Raw genomic sequence first — 21,542 nt, forward strand, 5'->3', positions numbered from 1 at the left:
AGTTTGAAAAACTCCAAATTAATTTACCTTGGAGAAAAAGGGATATATTCCTAGGTCATTTTGCCTCATTAGAAGAGATAGTATTTGATGTTATAAATGCAGTCAAATGGCACATACCTATACCTAGTTTTGTGAACATGTGTAATTCTCCCCAACTTAAATTTTGCCCTGAAGCAAACTAGTTCAGTTTATCTCTCTAAAAGCATATAAACCAGACGGAGAAAGATAAGGGAAAGTAATGAATAAGGGGAAAAAATGCTAAAGTGTGAATTTTCAAGGTATCTTGTGAAATTGAAATAAAGATATGTTATTTTGGATAAATTGTTCTTTTCATTCCATCAGTATCCTAGTTCAGGTTGTTTTAAACAATATTGACTACTCTTTGAGAGTAAACTTGAATGCTGGTGAAATATATTCTCTCTGGAGAGAATGGTTTTAGAAATGCATTTGTATTAGATTTAGAGTAATCAACTACAGGACTAGTTACTGAATTCAGTTGTCCAAAGAAAGAAATTGCATGAAAAATACATAGTAGTGGTACTACAACTGTGTCGTCTGTGAACTAAATACTGTGGCTCAGGTTGTTGGGCAGTGTTGAGAGGGAATAATATTTCAGGGAAGACTGCATTTGGATAGCCATCGAATGGCCATGGGAAAGGGCAGGAGAAAAGAGCCAGTAAAGAAAATAAAGATGAAGTATTCAGAGTGACAGGAGGTCAATCACTAAAGTAAAATGTCACGGAAACCAGGGAGGATCAAGTCAGAAAAGAGGATCTATCAGAGAGTAAGTTACATTCTATATTGTGCTCATGTTTTATTCAGAATTTCTCATACTATACAATCTGAGTGGTAGTTTAAAATGACAACGTAAACTGGTGTTTTCAGGGGAAAGAAGCAGTTATATTATCAAGGTAAATGAGAGCTGTTAGTAATTCGCAATTGTTAAAAATAATTCTAAGAAACAGAATTAAGGTAAACATACTTTCTCAAAGAAGTTGCTTGAATTAACATCGCTATATGTGCATACATAAATATGCGATATATATAAAACAGTTATAAGCTGTAATGAATCCCAGCATCTCTATTTGATGTATAGTTTGGGAAACAGCATTTGGAAATTTAAAAATATCCTTGTGTTCTAATTTATTTTATGTAGAATAAAAAGGTAAGTAAAAATTAGTTTCCTTGTTAACATTTGTCTTTCCATTAAATGTTTTACAATTACTTTTTAGAAACGTTGAATAATTATGAGAATATTTTTTAAACTTCTTGAATTTAAACTTCTGAAATTATAGATTTGATTTAATATCTGTTTTTAATAACATTCATGAAGTTGTTCACATGTTTGTTTAGGAGTGGAAGTGTCAGTGGATTGACTCTGAGGCTGATTCGTACTTCCGTCTCTGAAATGTTGGAAACCCTTTCTGATGATGATTTTGTGAATGTAGCTTCAGTGAGTATCAACTGATTACTTTTTCCTCCATTAAAAAAATGGTTTCTACTTATATCAACTATGGCAATGGCTAACTCAGAATATATAATATTGTTTTACCACACATACATCCAAACATTTTTTGACTCCTTGCCAGTGATTTCTCCCAATGTAACTTTTCTGTTCTATCATACTAAGTATCCTTATCAGATTTCTATGGGTCTTTATAGTTTATAGCTTTTTAAGATAGATAAAGCTTAAGCTTTTAATAGAAATATTGAGTGCTCAGAAGAAATCGCATAAATGTCGATACCCTAACCCATGTATAATCTCACGTCCAGTAGTACTCATATTCTTATACCCAAGTACTACTAGTGCCCTTCCACCTATATTCAAAATATCTCTGCTCAGAGGGATCACTGGTAGTACTGTAGCTATTTTCATTTTCACTTTTATTTTTAGCATATTATATATTTCCATGAAGACTGGCACTTAAAATGTACAATTTAGTCCATTCACACAAGGGATAATGTACATTCCAATACTCTGATTTTTTTTTCAAAAATTCAATGTAGATGATTCTGTTTTAGGATTCTTGTAGAGGACATTGTTAAACTGTATAACTTCTAGGGTCCCATTAATATTTAAATCCCATAATTTGCTGTTACTCCTTAGCAAAAGGGGAGAAGGGGCAGTTAGAAGGATAGATAAAGGGTGATGCCTGACAAACTTTGTCCTTTATGGATTTGTATTGATGTAGAGTTTTTGTTGATGACGGGTGTTCCTCTGAAAATGGATATGACTACAAAAATATAGGGAGCAGATGGAAGGAAAATGCTGAGAAAAACTGAAATATTTTACTCCTGTGCTAATTTTCTCTAGAACATTCTAGTAACAAGAAAAGATCACATAAAATATATATACTTCTTGATTCAATTAGGTAAAAGTGCAAGCTAAAAGTCCTAAATTAATCTTTTGCTGATAATACTTGCTCAGAAAGTTAAGAGGTAGTTAAAACTCAATTTTTTGTCTCTGAAAAGAAATTGTTGGGGTGACTAGAGAGTGCAGTGAGTAAAACGCCGGCACTGGAGTCAGGAGGACCCTAGTTCGGTTCCGGCCTCAGACACTTAACACCCACACACCAAAAAAAAAAAAAAAACTAACTGTATATAACCTTGGGTGAGTTACTTAACCCCAATTGCCCTCCAAAAAGAAAAAAAAAAGAAAAGAAATTGTTTAATTTGAATTATATGATAACACACATCACTGTGCCACATTAAGGTTTATAAAGTGCTTCATTTAGAAAAAAAACCTTAAGATCTAAGTAATACATATATTCCCCTCTTCAGAAGAGGAATGTATGGTTTATAGAGGGCAGGTCACTTGCTCAGAATCTCATGCATTTTAGATGTTTGGAAGCTGGATTCAAATCTAGGATGTACAACATTTGTGTGTGTGTGCATGTGTATGCGTGCACTGCGATGTCAGATTTTGCTATTGAAATTGCTGTTGTTTCTTCCTTCTTTCTGGAAGAGGACCGATGACATCATGAGGGTGATGTCCTGACTTTCAAATAAATTGGATTTAAGTGAGGCAGAGCCGAGCAGAGTCATTAGCCTCACTCTCTCCTCTAGAGTCATTGAAGTCCAGTGGCAAAACAAAAGTCAAGATGACTGGCAGTGGTCCAGCCCTGTTGAAATAGGTGTTAACTAGGAAGTGGTATCAAACTCAAGTAGAAATCAGAGCCACTAGTCCATACATAGAGATCGCTGTGAGCCACACGTTGGCTTAGAAAATCACATATGGACATGATCCCTATGCTTTATTTCATTAAATACTTCCACAACACATTTTAATTTGGTTCTGGCTGCACTCAGGAATGTTTCAGGAAATGTGTTTGACTCTCCTGAACTAGAGGAAATATTTCTGTTTGAAATAGTAGTATACTAGAGAAGACTGTCTATTACTGAGTTAGATGTTAGATATCCCTAATGTGGCCTCTTCATCATGTCCCAAAAGTGTTAGTATAGTTTTAAGCTATTTAAGTTTTTAAGTTTAAAACTGCTCTAGGACTTTTGGGACAACCTGTTTATAAAATGAACCATCTCTTATGCTAGTAGATACTGTATGAAGTGAGAAGTCAGTCTATGATATTAACAGAGATCATTTAATTTCCAAAATCATGTTGTAGTTAGACTATAGGAAAAAAAGGTCTGAATAAAACTATCCAAAAAATTTAAACAATCTTAATGCTTATTATTATTAATTCTTATTTTGTTGCTAATGCAAATAGCAGTTCACATTTATATCACTCTTTAAGATGGTTCTTAACCTGAGTTCTGTGAACATTATTATTATGTAGTGGCTGTTATCATCGTTGTAATTGGATTTAAATGCAATTTGTTTCTCTTGTAGTATATATTTTATGCTTTTAACATAATTCTGAGGAGTCCATAGGCTTCACTGAATTATAAAAGGGATCCATCCCATAAACTCTCAAACGCTCTCTCTTTCTCCTTCTGTCTCTCTGTCTCTCTGTCTCTGTCTCTCTGTCTCTCTGTCTCTCTCTCTGTCTCTCTCTCTGTCTCTCTCTCTGTCTCTGTCTCTGTCTCTCTCTGTCTCTCTCTATCTCTCTCTCTCTGTCTCTCTCTCTCTCTCTCTCTCTCTCTCTCTCTCTCTCTTTCTCTCTCTGTCTCTCTCTCTCTGTCTCTCTCTGTCTCTCTCTCTCTGTCTCTCTCTCTCTCTCTCTCTCACACACACACACACACACACACACACATATTTTTGGGGGTAAGGTTTTTCACCAGAACCCAGAATAGAATGTAAACAGAGCTGACTCTGAAGTCACAGGACCTGGGTTCAGATGCCAGATCTGCCACTTACCATGTGTATAACCCTGGGCAACTCAATTAACTTCTCAAGGAAGGGGTTGGGCTAGGTGACCTCTAATGTATCACCCAGCTCTAATTCTCTTATTTTAAATGCTATGCGGGGAGTCAAGCATTATTAATTTATCAATTCTTAAGGTCTGAGCAACCTCTTGAAAACCTCTCTGACGAAATTATAGAGTTGCTTTGGATGAAAAACTAACCACCATGCACCAGAGCATAGACAAAATCGGATATCAGACCCAGGTTTGAAAGCCTCTCTAGCTTGAGTAGGATCCTAAATGCCAGACCTGGTCATCCATGGAACATAGTCTTGGCAAACTCAAGGTCACCTCCACACCAATCAATCCATCAACAAGCATGTATTGAACACCTACTAAGTGCCAGGCCCAGTTAGTCGCTGGTGATACAAAGGCAAAATTGAAGAATTCCATACTGTGAAGAGCTTTTGCAGTAGCAGAGGGGCAGTATATTTAGTGGGAAAAAATAGACTAAAATTGGGGTGTGAATGCTATCTTTATTATTCATTATCCCTGTGACCTTAGTAAAGTTCTTTCTATCTGGGTCTCACTTTTTGTCATCTTTCAAATGAGGGGAAGTAGAATGGGTAACATTGAAGGTTCTCTTCATTATGATCATTATTTTTCACATTTTACAGATGAGGAAGTGGAGGTTTAAAGATGCTAAAGGACCATCCCGCACAATAGCTAGTAATTCATTCTTGTTCCACATTTCCCCAGTAAAAGTCAGGCAGCTTTAGAGACAAAGAATAATGGGATTTGTAATGACATAAAAGCTGTTGTTTTTCTCCAAAATGTAGTTTTAAGAGGAAAAAAGTTTTACCGAAAATAGAAATCAGTAACACAACTGTTTGACATTTCCTGGAGTTTTCCTTAATTAAATGAAAGAACTGTTCATCAGTAAGATATACTCAACTTTATTTATTTTCTGACAGTTTTTAAAGCCTTAACACTTGACTTTCCTTGATTATTTGATTTAGTTTGACTGTGTCTATTGAAAATGAACAAATGTATTTAATTTGTTACTTGCAGAAGTGAGAATTCATCTGATTTGGGATACTTCAACAGCTCTTGCAAATTAAAATAATGTGTTTTCCTATTCATTATTTATGAATAATTTCCTAAATCTATAGGATGTTATCTCTAGAATGATTGAAATTCTTTTGAAAAGTTTTTTTTTTTTGCTTTGGAGTTATTAAAGTATTTGTAATTTAGTTTTTTTTTCTTTTTGTATGCAAAAGGAGATTGGGGAGAACCACCCTAAATTGTAAAGGCACAATGTGGAGTTATTAGGAATAAACAGATTAAAAAGTCACCTGTGTATGAATTCTTTACCTCTTGTAGATCTTGCTCTCCAGTGTATATTCTGAGAGTAGCAGGATGGAGCAGAAGAGAATTTTTTTTTGTTCAGTTATGAGTTAGACTTTTTCATCTCTGCAATATGACAACTCTGATATTCTCTGATTCTGAGTCAGTAATCAAGAAACCATCATTATGGCGCTGCCATTCAACTAAGCAAAGTGTCATTCCTTTTTTTTTTTTTTTGCTCATGTTAAATACGGGGCTCACTATAGCACTAAAATAACCACCAATTTATTTGCAAAGGCTTAACCAATATCAAGGTAACCTATTCGGCTGTCATGGCTTTTTTTACTGACACTTTCTTTGTCTCACCACCATATATCACTGCTTTGGAATTGATGTGGATTCATGTATTTAAACAAACACAACAAAAAAATGTGATTCTTTTTATATTTGCTTTTGACTTACTTTATTTTGAATTTTAAAAATTAATCCATAGGCCACCCCATGTAACATTCTTTGTTTTAATTGGGAATTACAGTAGACTAAAGCTTTTAAAGACATTGAAGAAACATTTGAAATCCTTTTAAAAGAAAGGTAAAGCATTGTCTCTAGCAAAGAATTCTGGATGTTTTTACATTTGGGCATGTTCTAAGTCCCATTGTCTAATGATCACAGAATAGAATTTTATGAAACTGGAAATTTAAAACTCAAGGTTGTAAGATGTGATTTTGCCTATTCCCCCCAGAATTTGGTTGTGCCAGGAAACTAACAATAGGGCTTAAAGTTCTTCATACTGCAGCAGTGCCTGGTAATGAGGGGCTGAATTAACCTGAGGGTTTTTCTTCCACTTAGCTCTAGCAACACGCTGTCCCGCAAAGCCCTCATGTATAGCTCTTCACACTCACACCTGAGATGTAGGGATTTAAGCTCCTGTCAATCATCCCTAAGAAGTGACAGTACAATTTAATCAGTCATATAAAAGCTCACCCAGAGATCCTTATGAACCATAGGCAGAAATACCAATTGGCTACTTGCTTCTGGTTTTATATTTTTAAATTTCTTATTTATTCTAAGGAGAATGATTGCCATGCTCTACGTGAACCCCCTAAGTGCTGTCGGGGTTACCGCTCGATCATTCTCCTCCCAGATATGCTTTTCTGCTGTCTTCAGGGCTGTGCTTTGTTGCCGAAAGAAAGCCTGCTGTTCGAGAAAGCTTAAATGTAAGAGTAATATAGCTGTTTTTCCACTAATCCAGTTATATGCTTTGATGGCAGTAAATGGAAGATGATAGGGGCAGCAATTCAATCCCAGCATGCTCTGATTTACAGACTAGGTTTCAAATGTTGACACGGGGAGTGTAATTTGTTTATGATTGTGCATAGGCTGGGGGTTTAGGAGAGCTCTCTCACAAACCTGTGGAAGATGAAAGGCAAATACTAACTTGTTAAAACCACTATGTTAAAGGTCAGCACTGTAGGGCTTTTTAGTCATTCATTCTAATATTATACAACATCTGAAAAAAAAACAATAAAATCATGGATTTCTTGCCTAGAAAATAAATGTGAAATATCATGGCCTCTCTAGGTATTTTAGAAGCAACTTTGTGCTATGGAATTTGGATGTCACTGCAATATACAACCTCTAAAGTCTGCCTGGAAATAGTGGCAGATGAAAAATGTTATATCCATAATGTCATAGAAAATATTGTTGATATCTTAGAATGAAACTGCCTTTACAACAGTGTCCCCCATTATTTCCCCTGATGCCAGGCTACTAAACAACAGCTACGACAGTGACAAGTCAAAGATGCTACTTTTTTTAATTATACTTTGAAAAAAAGAAAAGAAATATACCCCCCCCCCATAAATAAGTAGGCCAAAGCCCAGTTATTCATAGTACAAAGTTGTGGAATAAATTAAGAATAAATAAATGGTAAAATGTATTGGGGCCCTATGTATCCCTAAAGAGAGTCCCTTCTCCAGCTCTGATTACCTTCCTTTGACACTCCCACTTGAGAGCCAGGGTAAGAAAAAGAGACATCCTTGTTTCAAGGTCTTTTGTAGACCAGTCAGCCTGACCCAAGCATATCCATGTGTTTATCTAAAAATGCATTATTTTGCTTTGTAAGAGACTACATCTGTTGATAAAATTATAGATTCCTATCGTGTGTACATAAAAAATTATCTAGTGACATGAGGTGGTTTCCCCTATTTTAAATATAAAATAAACATCAAAAAGTAGCAATGATACAGCCAGAAGAGTCCATTGATGTTTTTCTACCTTTCTAAGCCCAAACTTCCAATCTACTTAAAAGCAGAAAATATATTTTTTAAAGACTCACCTACTCCTATACGGTTCCTTTTTTCACCTCCTAGTCATTGCATCAGCTGTTGCCTGCTTGAGTGGCAAACTACTAAAAAAGCTATCTTGGTATAGCTCCTCCAACTTCCTTCCATTTCAGTTTTCTTCCTAAAACATGGTTGACCAGTTCATAGAATCTCAGAGTAGAAAATAACCTCAGACGATGTCTAGTCCAATATGTACACACAAGTCCTCTCAACAGTATCCCTGCCAAGATGCTATCCAGCTCTTGCTTTATAGGATGACTCTGGCTTTGATGAAGAGAGGAAAAGAATGTTGTTAAGTCATTTTTAGTCATGTCCAAATCTTCGGGACCCCAATGGGGTTTTCTTGGCAAAGATATTGGAGTGGTTTGCCATTTCCTTCTCTGGTGCATAGTGCCTGTATGAAGACAAAGTTTCAAACACACAAGAAACCTAAGACGAATTCCGGTAAAATCAAGAGTCAGATTTCACTCCTAAGTATAAAAATAGATTAATGCTCAGAAGAAGGTGAATAGGTAACATGAGCAGAAAAGATCTTAGGATCAGAGTAAACTAAAGAGTCAGCAGCAAACAAGAGCCATTCTTAGGTCTCCTAGTGATGTTACCATTCATAAGACCATAGATTTAGAAGGAACTTTAGAGATCGTTTGGTCCAACCTCCTAGTTTTTCAGATGAGGAAGCTGAGGCTGAGGGAAGTAAAATGACTTGCCCATGATCACATGGCTCATAATTTTGTCAGGATTCAAACTCAGATCTTCCTGACTCTAAGCCCAGTGCTTTATTCACGTTGTCATAAGAAGATGACTTTCAGTAATTTTCTCATTAAAGATAATTATACAAATTAAAGATTATCCTCAGTAAATATCAATTCCAAATTACTTAAAATTTCACAATTATACACATGATTAAGGAGTGTAGGTTTACAAGGTCAATACTATTCCCAACCTGCCCCTTGTTAACTCTGCAGCCTGTCCAGAAGACTTTTAAATAAAAATAATTAATTGCTCTTACTATCACCCTAAGGAAGGAATGAAAAACAAATGCAAAACTTTTTTTTTTATTTTTTCTTTCCAGTTTGTTTTTTTAATTCAATGGAGAAGCATTCGGGGGGCGGGGGGGGCGGGGGGCGGGTAGGTTGGTGGAAGAAGCTTTGACAAGCTAGATAATCTCTCTAGCTCATCCTGAAGCATTCTTCACAATGTAAGTGCAGTACTTTCTTTGAAGCATGTAGAAATAGATTCTCCAGGATATTAAGCACATGTTGTTGTGCATCCTTCATTCTTGAAGAAGACCAATAGTGTCAGGAGGGTGATGTTATGACTTGTAAGTGAATTGGATTTGGTCCAGGCACACATGCATTGAAATTTCAGTGCCAACACTTTCCAAATGCTTTGTGGCTAATTATTGTCTTACACCATATTCTTTCCTTACGATTGTACAGATAAGTAAGAGTTGATGAGTACTGACACAAGTCAGATTATTTAAAAAAAATGGTTTCTTCTAGTGAGCCTGCCCAACTTGGAACCATCTCATATCGGATTTTGAAAGGAGAATGGCAATATAACTGAAGTTACCCAGAGAGATCTTCTTTCTCACCTTAAATATTGTCGTTTTGGGATTGAGTCAATTTTTATTCTTTTAAAAATTATACAATATTATAAGCTATGATGAAAAGAATAAATTAAATGGACTGTGATGGCAGAGTAAAGGAATAGGGAATATTTAAGTTAAAGAAGAAATGGTTAGATGGTAACTTAATGACTTTCCAAATATATAACAAAGAAGGTTTAGTAGGTAGGTGTTGACAAGCATGGTAAATATTTTTACTTGAAGTACAGGGTACACTAAAGATATTTTCACAGTACTTAGGAATTAAATATATGGGAAATTGTAGAAATCTCTAACATATTCACAATAGATTATGAGAGAATGGAAATACTCTTATAGTCTATAATGGTGGTGGGGTTTCTGATCATTTATCCTAAAAAATCTCAATCCTGTCTGTGAAGTACAATTTACTACCTTGAATTATCATCTTAAATTGACTTGACATGTCATCAGTACCCTGTGCATTTACATGTAGACAGGCCATCAGTGTTTTACTGGCCCTCTTTTTGGAAAATTTCCTATACACACACACACACACACACACATATATATTCCATGTATATGTGTATATATATATATTCCATGTATATGTGTATATATATATATATTCCATGTATATGTATATATACATATGTGTGTATATATATACCTGAATGTTTATTTGCCCTGATATCCTTCCTGTGCCATACCCACCACCTCTTTGGTACCAGGTTTACTGGATCTACATAGACAATTTTCCCTCTCCCCCTCCATTTCAGTTTAAAACCTTCCTCATCAGATTTGCACGTGTCTAAGCAAATAGGATTTTATCAACGTTTATTAGATCTACTCCATCTCTGGTTAAGAGCTTATCATTACTATGTCTTAATACTCAGTCAAAAAATCCAAATCACATTTTCAAGTGGCTCTTAAAGACATATTCCACTCCCTATATAATCAACATTCTCTTCTGAACTGTATGTCATAAATGTCTCTGGTTTTGTGCCAAAGACTTCATCATCCACTAAAGGATATCTTGATTCTTCTTCTCCATTGCACAAACCTTCCCAATACATTATCTCTCCTCTCTGGTCATGAAAGGTATCCCACATATTAAATTTGATCAATTTACCTGGAGCCTTGATACCATCCCCTCCTGTACTGTGTTCCAGTAATAATTCCTTCTTCTTTCAAACATCTTGAATTTCTTACCTTCCACTACCTCTTTCCATTTTCCTATAACTACACATCAGGTTTTGGGGGAGAGGTTGCTATGGGAAGATTAAAGAGGGATAAAACAGCTTGGAATAGCCTGTGTGGGACAATTAGGGAACTGGCAAAGGATTACCTTGCTAAGGGCCAAATCAATCAAGCAATAAAAAAATTATTAAATGCCTCCTATGTGCCAAGCACTGTGCTGAATGCACAGATTTTGCTATTAGTACAAATTGAGATAATGGAATAAAATTTTGTATTGGACCCAATCAGCACAGTTTTCTTATTTTTATCCTATTTTATGTGGCAGCATGTAAATAGGAAAGAAGGAGGCAAATGCTGGGAGGAATCCATGGTTGGGCTTTGAAAAGTGTTAGCAGTAATAAGACCAGGGGATAAGGGATTTGAATGTGTAGGATAATGTAGAGTTGAACTGACTGACCAAGAGAATGAGATAAGGATGGGAAAGGAAAGTAGACAGTAAAAATAGCCGAAGAAGGAACTGAAAGGTGAAAGTCATGGTGAAGACAAAGAACAGATTTAGATGTCATAAGACAAACAGAAAAATGGAATAATGCAAAATTACGATCAGATAAAGAAATGTTAATTCCATCTCTTCTTGGCATCCTAATATTGGTCTGTCCTTGACCCTTTACTTGCTCTTTTAACAATCTCATTTACTCCATGATTTCAATTACCACCTTTATGTAAAATGACTCCCAAATTGCTATTTTCCAGCTTTGAAGTCTCTTCATTGCTCCTGACCCTGAATTCCAACTGGTTTATGGATATTTCTACTTGGGTTTTTCATCACTGCCTCAGTTTGAGCCAAGCTTATTTTTTCTCCCAAAACCCACTATTCGTAACTTTATTCATCCATTCTCTTCCATTTCCCCATCCTATTTGAAATTTTGGTGTTATTTTGTTGTTGTTGTTATTATTATTATTTTTCACTTGCCTTTACTAACCATACATATCAGTTAGTTACCAAGGCCTTCTTTCTAGTGAGTTTAGTATCTCAACATGACTCAAGTTTGCCCCTTCCCCAAGAACACCATGTAGTCTAAGTTCTTATTACCACCCACCCATAGTCCTTCCATAGCCTTATAATAGGTCTAGCTGCCTCCACTCTCTCTTTCCTATAGTACATACCTTTCTTGTGCCTCTGCTAGAATATTTTTTTCTTATGCACTGTTCTCATCATGTCCCTACTCTGCTCAGAAGTCTTGGTGCAATATACTCCAGTCAAATTGTACCAGTCTCTGACAACTGCATATGCCCTTTGATTTCCCACCTCAGTGCCTTTGTCCACACACTTCCCTCTTCCTGAAACCTAGTCTCTCTCTTCTCTTTCCCTCTTGAATTACTCCTTTGTGTTTATTTACTAACTTGATTTATTATTATTTTGTTTTGCAAAATTTGCATATTAGAAATGATATTCCATCGTGCTTTTTTTTTTCCTACTTTTCTGACTAAATCTTCTCAGTATTTTTTGCAGGATCATCACCCATTCTTGCTGCTTATTCATGAGTCTACACCAAGGCTCTGATTTGGAATTTCTCTGCTTTCCTCTTTATACTGTGTCTTGATAACATCAATAGCTCCAATGCATTCCTCTATAAGATCTTTGCAGATGCATCCAGAATCTCTTATATCTAGCCCTTAATTTTCTTTAAAGCTTTAGTTCTACTTGCTGGTCTCTAGATAAAACTTTCATTTTCCACATCTGTATTTTTGGACAGGTTGTCCTGGATGCTTGCCCTCCTCATTTCTTCCCCTGTGTATCATTAATTCCACTCAATGCTTAGCTTGTGTCCTTTCCTACATGAGGCCTTTGCCAGTTTCCCTAGTTGTTAGTGCTCTCTCCATCCCACAGAAATTTTGATATGCATTTTTTATATGTACCTATCTGCATTTGTTTTGTTGCCGAAATGAACAAAACTCCTTGAGGTAGAAAACTTAATTTTTGTCTTTATATCCCTAGTATTTAGCTGGAAAACAGCATACAATTATTGAATTCATTTGAATTTAATCTGGTCAGAATTGAATCCCATCCTCTTTAATGATTTTTGCCAATTTGATGAGTGTGAATTAGTACTTCAGGGTATTTTAACTTTTCTCTCTTTGATTATTATTAAGGATGAGTATACCTTCAAGTAATTAGTATTTCCTCTTTTTGAGGAATATGCCCTTCCTTTGGTCACTTATCCATTGTAGCCTAAAAGTTATCTTTGCATATTTTTAGTAGTTGCTTGTGTTTTGGATGTCAAATTTTAATCCAATGTATTTATCATAAATTATTTTTCTACTATATTTTGTTGAGAAGATTTTTAATTTTAATGAAATCAACCATTTCTATCTGATCCTTATTAATTTATTTTATTTTTAAAATCTTCTCCAATACATAAATGAGATAAATAAATCTTTTTTTCTAGGTTTTTGTTTTTGTCTATCACTCAGTAGCAAAATTCTGCTAATTGAAATGACATAACAACAATGTTTTATAACCTTTATTACTATAAAATTCTTCTTATATCTTTAAATCCTTCATGCTGCAGTTTAAATTCGTTTTATATGCCTCTGGTCATAGGTTATGAAATTATAGAGCATCAGTGACAGAATGGATGTTGGATATTATGAGGAAACTGTATCAATTTGCAGACCTCAGCTTATACCATAGATCTTTTGTTTACAAGTCCAACATTCATCTGACTTAAAGATGGTGATTCTTAACATTTACATACTAGCCCTTCCTTTACTTCTCAAAGTTGTTTAGCCTTGTTTATTATTTTGTTTCATTTGTTAAAGATCTCTTCTTAATTCCTTATTTGTTATCTGTGGTTCTTTATAAGGATATCTCTACTGGACATAGTACCATAGTAGGAGTCCATTTTATAAACATATCACTAGAACTAGTTTTTCAAGTTGTGTTAGTTTTGAGGATAATTTAATAATACCAATTCTTATTTGAAAATTCAGCAACAATTATACCCATATATGGTTTGTGTTGTGCTAGCTGAATTTTTTTAAAATCTGCATTTCTTATATATTATTTAATTTCATTAATATTTTCTGCCTTAAGTATTCAACAGATAAAACCCATTTCAACAGTATTGTATTGTAAGACTGAGTTATACATCCAAGTCCTTCCAAAGCTATAAGGCATAAGAAATAATTACATGATTTTAGTGAAGCAGAGAAAGCATGGTGAAATGCTTCCAGAAACAGAAGTCATGAAGACCCCAGTCCAATACTCCCAAGCAGATTTCAAAGAAGTTATCTGAGAATAGCCCAAATCAATTTTTACAGCAAGTCCCTATATTTGGGAAACTTCTTACACCGATTAAAAACACAGGTCTAGACTAAATTTTAAACAGAAGTTATATCAACATTTTAAAAGGGTAATTTGTCCAACCTTCTTTTTCCTGAGTGTCAAAATAGTCAACATATAGGTGCAAGTTTTTTTTTTTTATAACATGCATATATTTCCTACAATAACATAAATTTCTATTCTTAATCTCCTATAGTTTATAGCAGGAGTGTTCTATATTATTTTGGATTGAGATAAGGAATAAAAATGAGGCATACAGAAAAGTAATCTGAGTTTAATGAAAAAAGTGTGATATTCATAAAAATTAACATTGCTTGACATTTTCATTGGAAAAACAGGCAACACTGAAAAATCATACATACCTTCAGCATAGTCACATACTTTAGACATTTTGTTTTTTCCTGCAGTGCCACCTTGTGGTCGAAACTTGATCTGTGCTTAAGATTTCTTCTATTCTTGACTACATAATGGATGAATGAGATTGCAGTGAGTTCTCTAATATTTGGACTTCTGAAAAAATGAATAATATACCACAGCAGATAGAGGGTTTCATTTAAACTCTTATATTTGTTAGTCTCATATGCCATTTCTGTTTGAACTCAATATACCTACTATGAACAAGGCACATAGGTTCAGAAAAGAAAAACTAATTCAAACACCTCTCAATCAGATACATTTAGCTATGGACCAACTTTTTTTTTCAGTAAATAAGAACATATCTAAATTACCACAAATTAACATCTAAATTCAATATATCTAATCCATGTTGTGAAGTTGGAATACAAAATTACAAAGTTAAGTAAAACATATTAAGAATATTTTGTTTTGTTTCTTCTTTCTCGTTCATTCCATTAGTTATAATTCTTCTTTACAACTTAACTAATGTTTAATGTGAAAGTATATGTAAAATGTTTATCGGATTGCATGCTGCCATGGGGGGGGGGAGCAGAGGGAGGCGGAAAAAATTTGGAACTCAAAAAATTGTGGGACTGAAAGTTGCAAACTAAAAGTAAATAAATTTTTAAAGAGAATATAGAATCCCAGTAATAACAGTTATCAATTAAAAGAGATCTTTTTTTCTTTTTCACTTAGCTTGTAACAGTAGAAATATAAATTAACATTTTTATGTCATAGACTTATTTGGAAATATGGGGAAGTCATGGACCCTACTAAGGATGATGTTTTTAAATTAGTAGAATAGGATTACAAGAAACAAATTATATTGGAGTTAACAAAAAATTTTTTCAAATCACAGTCCTCAAGTTAACCCATGATTTAGAGTAATTAATGATGGCATCAACCTCCTTAATAATTGCTTCAAAACCCACTTGCAGCTTAACATCCTTCCCATTTGCCCTTCTCCCCTTTTCCAGATAGGAGAATAACTTTTTTTAAAAGTTCCTTTAATCTAGAGTATGAAGTAACATTTATTTGGAAATTAGCCTTGAAAACTGCACATAACTTTAAATCTAGGAAACAAATAACCCCTTTTTATTGTCCTCTGTCAACCTTAAATTCAGTGATTCATCTATATTTTTTTTCCTAGTTGATGGATTTTTATCATTAAAACTAGGAGACAGCTTGGTACAATGGAAAGAGTAATTGATTTGGAGTCAGAGAGGACTTCAGTTTCTATTCTGGCTGTGTTATTTAACTTGAGCAAGTCATTTAAGATATCTGAAACTTAATTTTCTCATGGTGAAATTATAAGGTTGGATTGTGTTGTTCAGTCAGGTCTGCTTCTCTGTGACCCCATTTTGGGGTTTGTCTGGGCAGAGATACTAGAGTGGTTTGCCATTTCTTTCTCCAGCTCATTTTACAGATGAGAAAATTGAGGGGGGCGGCTAGGTGGCACAGTGAATAGAGCACCAGCCCTGGAGTCAGGAGGACCTAAGTTCAAATCTGGCCTCAGACACAACACAAAAACTAGCTGTGTGACCTTGAGCAAGTCACTTAACCCCAATTGCCCTACCTTCCCCCCTCCAAAAAGCAAAAAAAAAAAAAAACACAACTGAGGCTAACAGTTAAGAGACTTGTACAGGGATACACAGCTAGTAAGTGTCTGAATCCAGATTTGAACTCAGAAAGATGTCTTCCTGTTTCTAAATCCAGTCCAATCTATCCACTGAACCACCAACCTGCCCTGACTTTGTATTATTAATGAGTTTGAATTAGTTGGCTTCTGAAAAGCCCCTTCCAAACCTAAATCCATAATCATATCAGCCACACCTTACATCACCATTCTCTTTCTTTAACAAAACAAAACACTCACACTGATACTTATTTTGAAAAAAACTTCCTGTAACTTCCTCCAAATATACTAAAGCTCAAATATTAAATTGCTATTATCTTTAACTACATGGAAAGGCAATTATGTGGCCCCAGTTGTCCTTCTTACCTTTTAAAGCTACTCAGTCTGATACTTCAGAAATTTTCCAATGCCCACTCGCCCAACTGAAGATTCATTATTCAGCCTCAGATATTCTGTTAAGGTGCCAAGAAAACTAAAATGGAATTTTAATATTGAGGGTTCCACCACCTCACATTTTGAGACTGTGCTTGTGACAACTCTTGATCATTGTTCATCATTCTCTACTTCTGTTTTTCATAAAACCTCTATCCCAGGGCTTAAATTATATGCATAAGATTCCATGTGGTTTAAACCCTGGATATGAGTGTGTGTGTGTGTGTGTGTGTGTGTGTGTGTGTGAGAGAGAGACAGACAGACAGACAGACAGACAGACAGAGAGACAGAGACAGAGACACAAAGGGAGAGAAAGATCTATTCATCTTGTGAGTCCTCATTGACAGTAGACATTAACTTAGGGCTGAAGATTGTCTAACATCAAACCATGTATATACCAGAAAGTATAGTCATGTTCATTTGAATTCATTTCCATTGAATTGAATTTTAATCCATTTGAATATGAGTAATATACATATATGTGCATATACATAAATGTGTATGTCAAATCAATAAGTTATGAAAGATTTATAAGTGCTTGTTCTGTGCCAGTATACTATGCTAAGCACAGGAAACACAAAGAAAGTAAAAAACTGCCCTTGCCCTCAGGAAACATAGTCTAATGGGAAAGAAAGCATAAAAACCACTATCTACAAATGAGATATTAATGCAACATAAATTTGTTGCAAAATATTTTCTAGTTAAGGAATGAGAAAGTTATAAGATATTTAATTTATATGCAATGCTATAATTAGGCATCTTTCCATCTCAACTAAGAAATAGGAAGGTTGCTGTCAGGTGTGTTGGAAAACAGAGGTCCTAGGACAATAACATGAGTGTGGAAGACAAGGAAGTCATCCCACCCATCTCCATCCCCACCCTCCCACACACTCTTTGGTTGTTGCTCTTCAGTTGTTTCTAACTCTCTGCGACCCCATTTGAGATATTCTTGGAAAAGATACTGGACTGGTTTGCTATTTCCTTCTGCTCATTTTACAGGTGAACCTGTGGCAAACAGGGTAGAGTGACTTGTCCAGTGACATAGCTAGTTTGCATTCAAGAAGACGAGTCTTCCTGACTTCAGGCATATCTTAGATTATTAGATATTATATTATCATATATCTTTATTATATTATATATAATATAACTGTATAATATAACTATATTGTATGTTATATAATATGTTACATATGTTATATAAAATTATATATAGATATTATATATCTAATATTATTAGATATCCTAGATATTTTATAAAATAAGTACTTCTTCAGGCACATCTTTATACCATGTCCAGGGAAATGGGGCAAAGTGAAGAGAAAGCTGGCCTTGGAACAGGAAAATATTCCATCTCAGACATGCATTGTCCCTGTGACTCATCACTTAACATTTCAGAACCCTTGGCCAACCAAGACTATAATTTGCAGAGAAGGTGCCAACTTGCATCTGTAGGAGGAGTTTCTTGTCTGCGAGTTCCATCAGTGAACTCATAGGTGCTGACTCTATTCCTTATCTTTATACCATGTCAAGTATGAATTCTTTATTATTTCTAATACTGCCTAGTTTTTCTTGATCATGATTTTTAAATCCCCCTATATATAGTGAGAAAGAGCCTACTACAATTGAAAACTCTATCATCCAAGATGATTTTTGCATAGAGCAAAACTTTTATTGTTCAAAGATTTTCATTAATTCCAAAAATTGTCAGATTAAATCGTTACTTTATAAAAGCAAACAAATTTTGACAGATAAGTTTATATGAAGACAGAATTATTGAGTGCAATCTGTTTATAGTTTATGAAAGCCAAGCTTAAACACAAACAATATAAGGCATGTGGTGCAATGGCAATCTTTTTTTCTAGTCCTCAGTTTTCACAAATATTACTTTTAAAAGTATTTTAAAAATATTTTAAAAGATCTGTTTTGATCTTTCTGTCATGAAAAATAGAGGCAATATAAGGATGGATATACTCAGTTTTCAGGTTTTATATCTATCCCTTGCCAGTGCCTCTTTTTTTTGTTCTATTTCTACACCAACTATGAATACAAGCTTCACTTTGGTTAAAGGAGTGTAAGATATTGTTTTGGGTCTTAGGCTTGAGATGTTAGATTTTCAAAGACTTTTAGGGCAACCCCCTAGAAGTCAAATAATTTTAGATTGACTGAACTACACAACAGAAACCAAGGGAAACATTTAAATAGGAAAAACCAACAGGTTTCAATGTATTGGAATATTGTATTGTAGCTAATGAAAAATTCAAAGAATAAAGAAAGGTGGGGGAAATATAAGTAAAATAATGTGAAATGAAGAAAGCAGAACCAGGTTATCATTATATATAGTGCCTGTGGAGTGTGGGGGAGAGAGGAGGAGAGAGGAGAGGAAGACAGAGAGAGAGACAGAGAGAGCAGATATATATATAGATATAGATATAGATAGATATATAGGAAGGAAACAGAGGAAGGTTGTAATTGCTATAGCTAGTTTTATGTTAAAGGCTTTTAAAAGTTTTATTAGTTGTAAATGCAAGCTTAATTGACTTCATTATTGTTTGATGCTAAATTTACAATAAAATACATATTTAAGAAAATCATTTTTGGAGGATAGCACTTTTAGAAGTGAGCAACAAGGGAATGAAACCATTATTTATGTCATTGACATTTTATATTGCCTATTTCTATAACACATTAATATAAGTAAAAAAAGACAAAAGAATCAAATGAATGTATTCATATGCTGGTTTATTGCATAAATAACTCTTGGCCTATGCTATTGCAGTCAAAATAGATTTTTAAAATGTCTCCAATGGGGAAAAATTTGTTTACTTTATCAAATTATCTTAGAGTATCTGTTTATCTTCTTTGAAATGCATTTGAATATCAAGAAGCGATAAGAATCTGTGGGCATAATTCCATAAGTTATCCTACATATGCAGTCCTTGCCAAAGTTTACACTTTGGTTCAAGTGGTCTTTGAACATTTCCTTTCTTCTCCTTTAAATCATTCTTTATAGACTCCTATTCATTATGTGACCATTGAAAAGCCACCTTCCCTTGGGGGCAGCTAGGTGGCAGAGTGAATAGAGCATTGGTCCTGGAATCAGGAGAACCTGAGTTCAAATGCAGCCTCAGACACTTGACACTTAACTAGCTTGTGTGACTTTGGGCAAGTCACTTAACCCGAATTGCCTTGCCTTCCCCCTTCCAAAAAAAAAAAGCCACCTTCCCTTCTCTGAGGCTAAGTTTCCTCATCTGTTAAATGAGTGAGGTGAGTACAACCTCTTCCTCCTAGTCATCATCATCATACCGTGTTCCCCCAATAATAAGACCTATCCCAAAAATAAGCCCTCCCCTTACTGTGTAAGATTCCTCTAAAATAAGCCCTCCCCCGAAAATAAGCCCTATTGAGATTGCTACTGTAGTGAAGGTGATCCCCTGCGCTATACGCTACATTACGGTACCCTCTGTATGCACCGTCCCCCCCGCCCCTTGTGAAATGCACACCGCGCTCCGAGCTGCATCCAATCAGAGCTGCAGCAGTAAGCGTGTCATCCTGTTCTTTATTGAATTCATTATTAAATAAAGGTACATTTTTTTGTTCACATTTACCTGTTTATTAAAATTGCTGTCAATGTTCATTAAAATAAGCCCTCCCCTGAAAATAAGCCCTCTGGTGTTTTTCTGTCCAAAAAATTTAATAAGACAGTGTCTTATTATCGGGGAAACACGGTAGTAAGCATTTATACAATGCCTTCCATGTGCTAAGCTCTCCTCAAATACTATCTCATTTGATCCAGACAACCCTAATAGATAATTTTATTATCATTAGCATTTTCCAGTTGTGGAAATGGAGGCAAACAAGAGGTTTTGTGACTTGACTAAGGTCATGTGACTTGACTAAGGTCACATGGCTAGTTTCTGAGGTCAGAGTTGAACTGAGGTCTTTCTGACTTTCCAATGCTCTATCCACTGTCCCACCTAGCTGCCATGATTGCTATAGTCTTTTTCATATCCAAATTTTGAGATACGGTGATTTGACAATAAAAGATTAGAATACTTCAAGGAGAAAGCAAATTATATACAGATAGGTTAAAATGTGTATGGCTTACTGCCATGTAAAGAATATGTGGACTGATAATATACTGAATATATTGGAAAGATTAAGGCAAAAATATTTTAAATTTAAAATATGTGATGTGTTTCTACATTTTGGGACAAGTAATTAAAGACTTCACATATAGGCCTCATTTTACCTAAAAATCTTTGTTATCTAGAGAAAGTCACCTAACCTCTCTATGCCTCAGTTTCTTAACTGGTACAATAACTAAAGTATATTTTTGAAATTCTTCTAGTCCCAAAGTCAAATGAACATGTGATTCAGAATTTAAATAGAATATGGTACTATAAATATAAGTTTAAACTTCTGGCTTCCAAACACCAAAATTCCAAAAGAACCCACCTTCTATTTTGTTAATTAAAAAAATAAAATGATTTCTACCTGAGTCCACCCTCTCCTATAAACATTATTCTCTTATGTTTCCATGAATTGTGTTGCTCTCACGTGTAGACATGTAGTGCAGGCCACTGGAGTCCCTCCGCATAACAAGGCACTTTTCTTCTAAATCATTCAAGCAGAAAGATCAATTCACCCCTTGGAGATGCCCTTTGTACATGCAAAACTCCAGGACACAAGTGACATAAGACTTCCAACAAATTGATATTGCCCCCTTTGCTAACAAGCAACCCGGAGTAAATGAATTGCTTTGCTTGTCAGTCCTCAGACAAAAACTTCCCGAATATCTTCACATATCTTTCCACTGTTTATATTTTTTTAGGTTCTTCAGGAAACTTCTTCAGTATAACAGCCTAAATACACACTTTTGGATTCTTTTACCTTTTGTGACTTCATTCTCTGAAAGCAATATGTTGTTGTCACAGAGGGCTTCTTTTTATGTAAA

The 21,542-nt window shown here is 34.9% G+C and overlaps 1 protein-coding gene across 1 annotated transcript in view; it reads left to right on the forward strand.

Annotated features, from left to right (window-relative positions):
• The window catches only part of LOC138175974 (voltage-dependent calcium channel subunit alpha-2/delta-1), a 429,565-nt gene that overhangs the window by 286,969 nt on the left and 121,054 nt on the right, over positions 1 to 21,542 (forward strand). Inside the window, exon 7 of the mRNA XM_069106588.1 lies at positions 1,354 to 1,453. Within this exon, the coding sequence (XP_068962689.1) occupies positions 1,354 to 1,453 (100 nt within the window). The remainder of the gene's footprint in view (positions 1 to 1,353; positions 1,454 to 21,542) is intronic.

Source organism: Petaurus breviceps, unplaced genomic scaffold (assembly GCF_028583685.1).
Source record: "Petaurus breviceps papuanus isolate PSGF00001 unplaced genomic scaffold, PetGlider_PUasm1.0 80, whole genome shotgun sequence".
NCBI classification, from domain to species: Eukaryota; Metazoa; Chordata; class Mammalia; order Diprotodontia; family Petauridae; genus Petaurus; species Petaurus breviceps.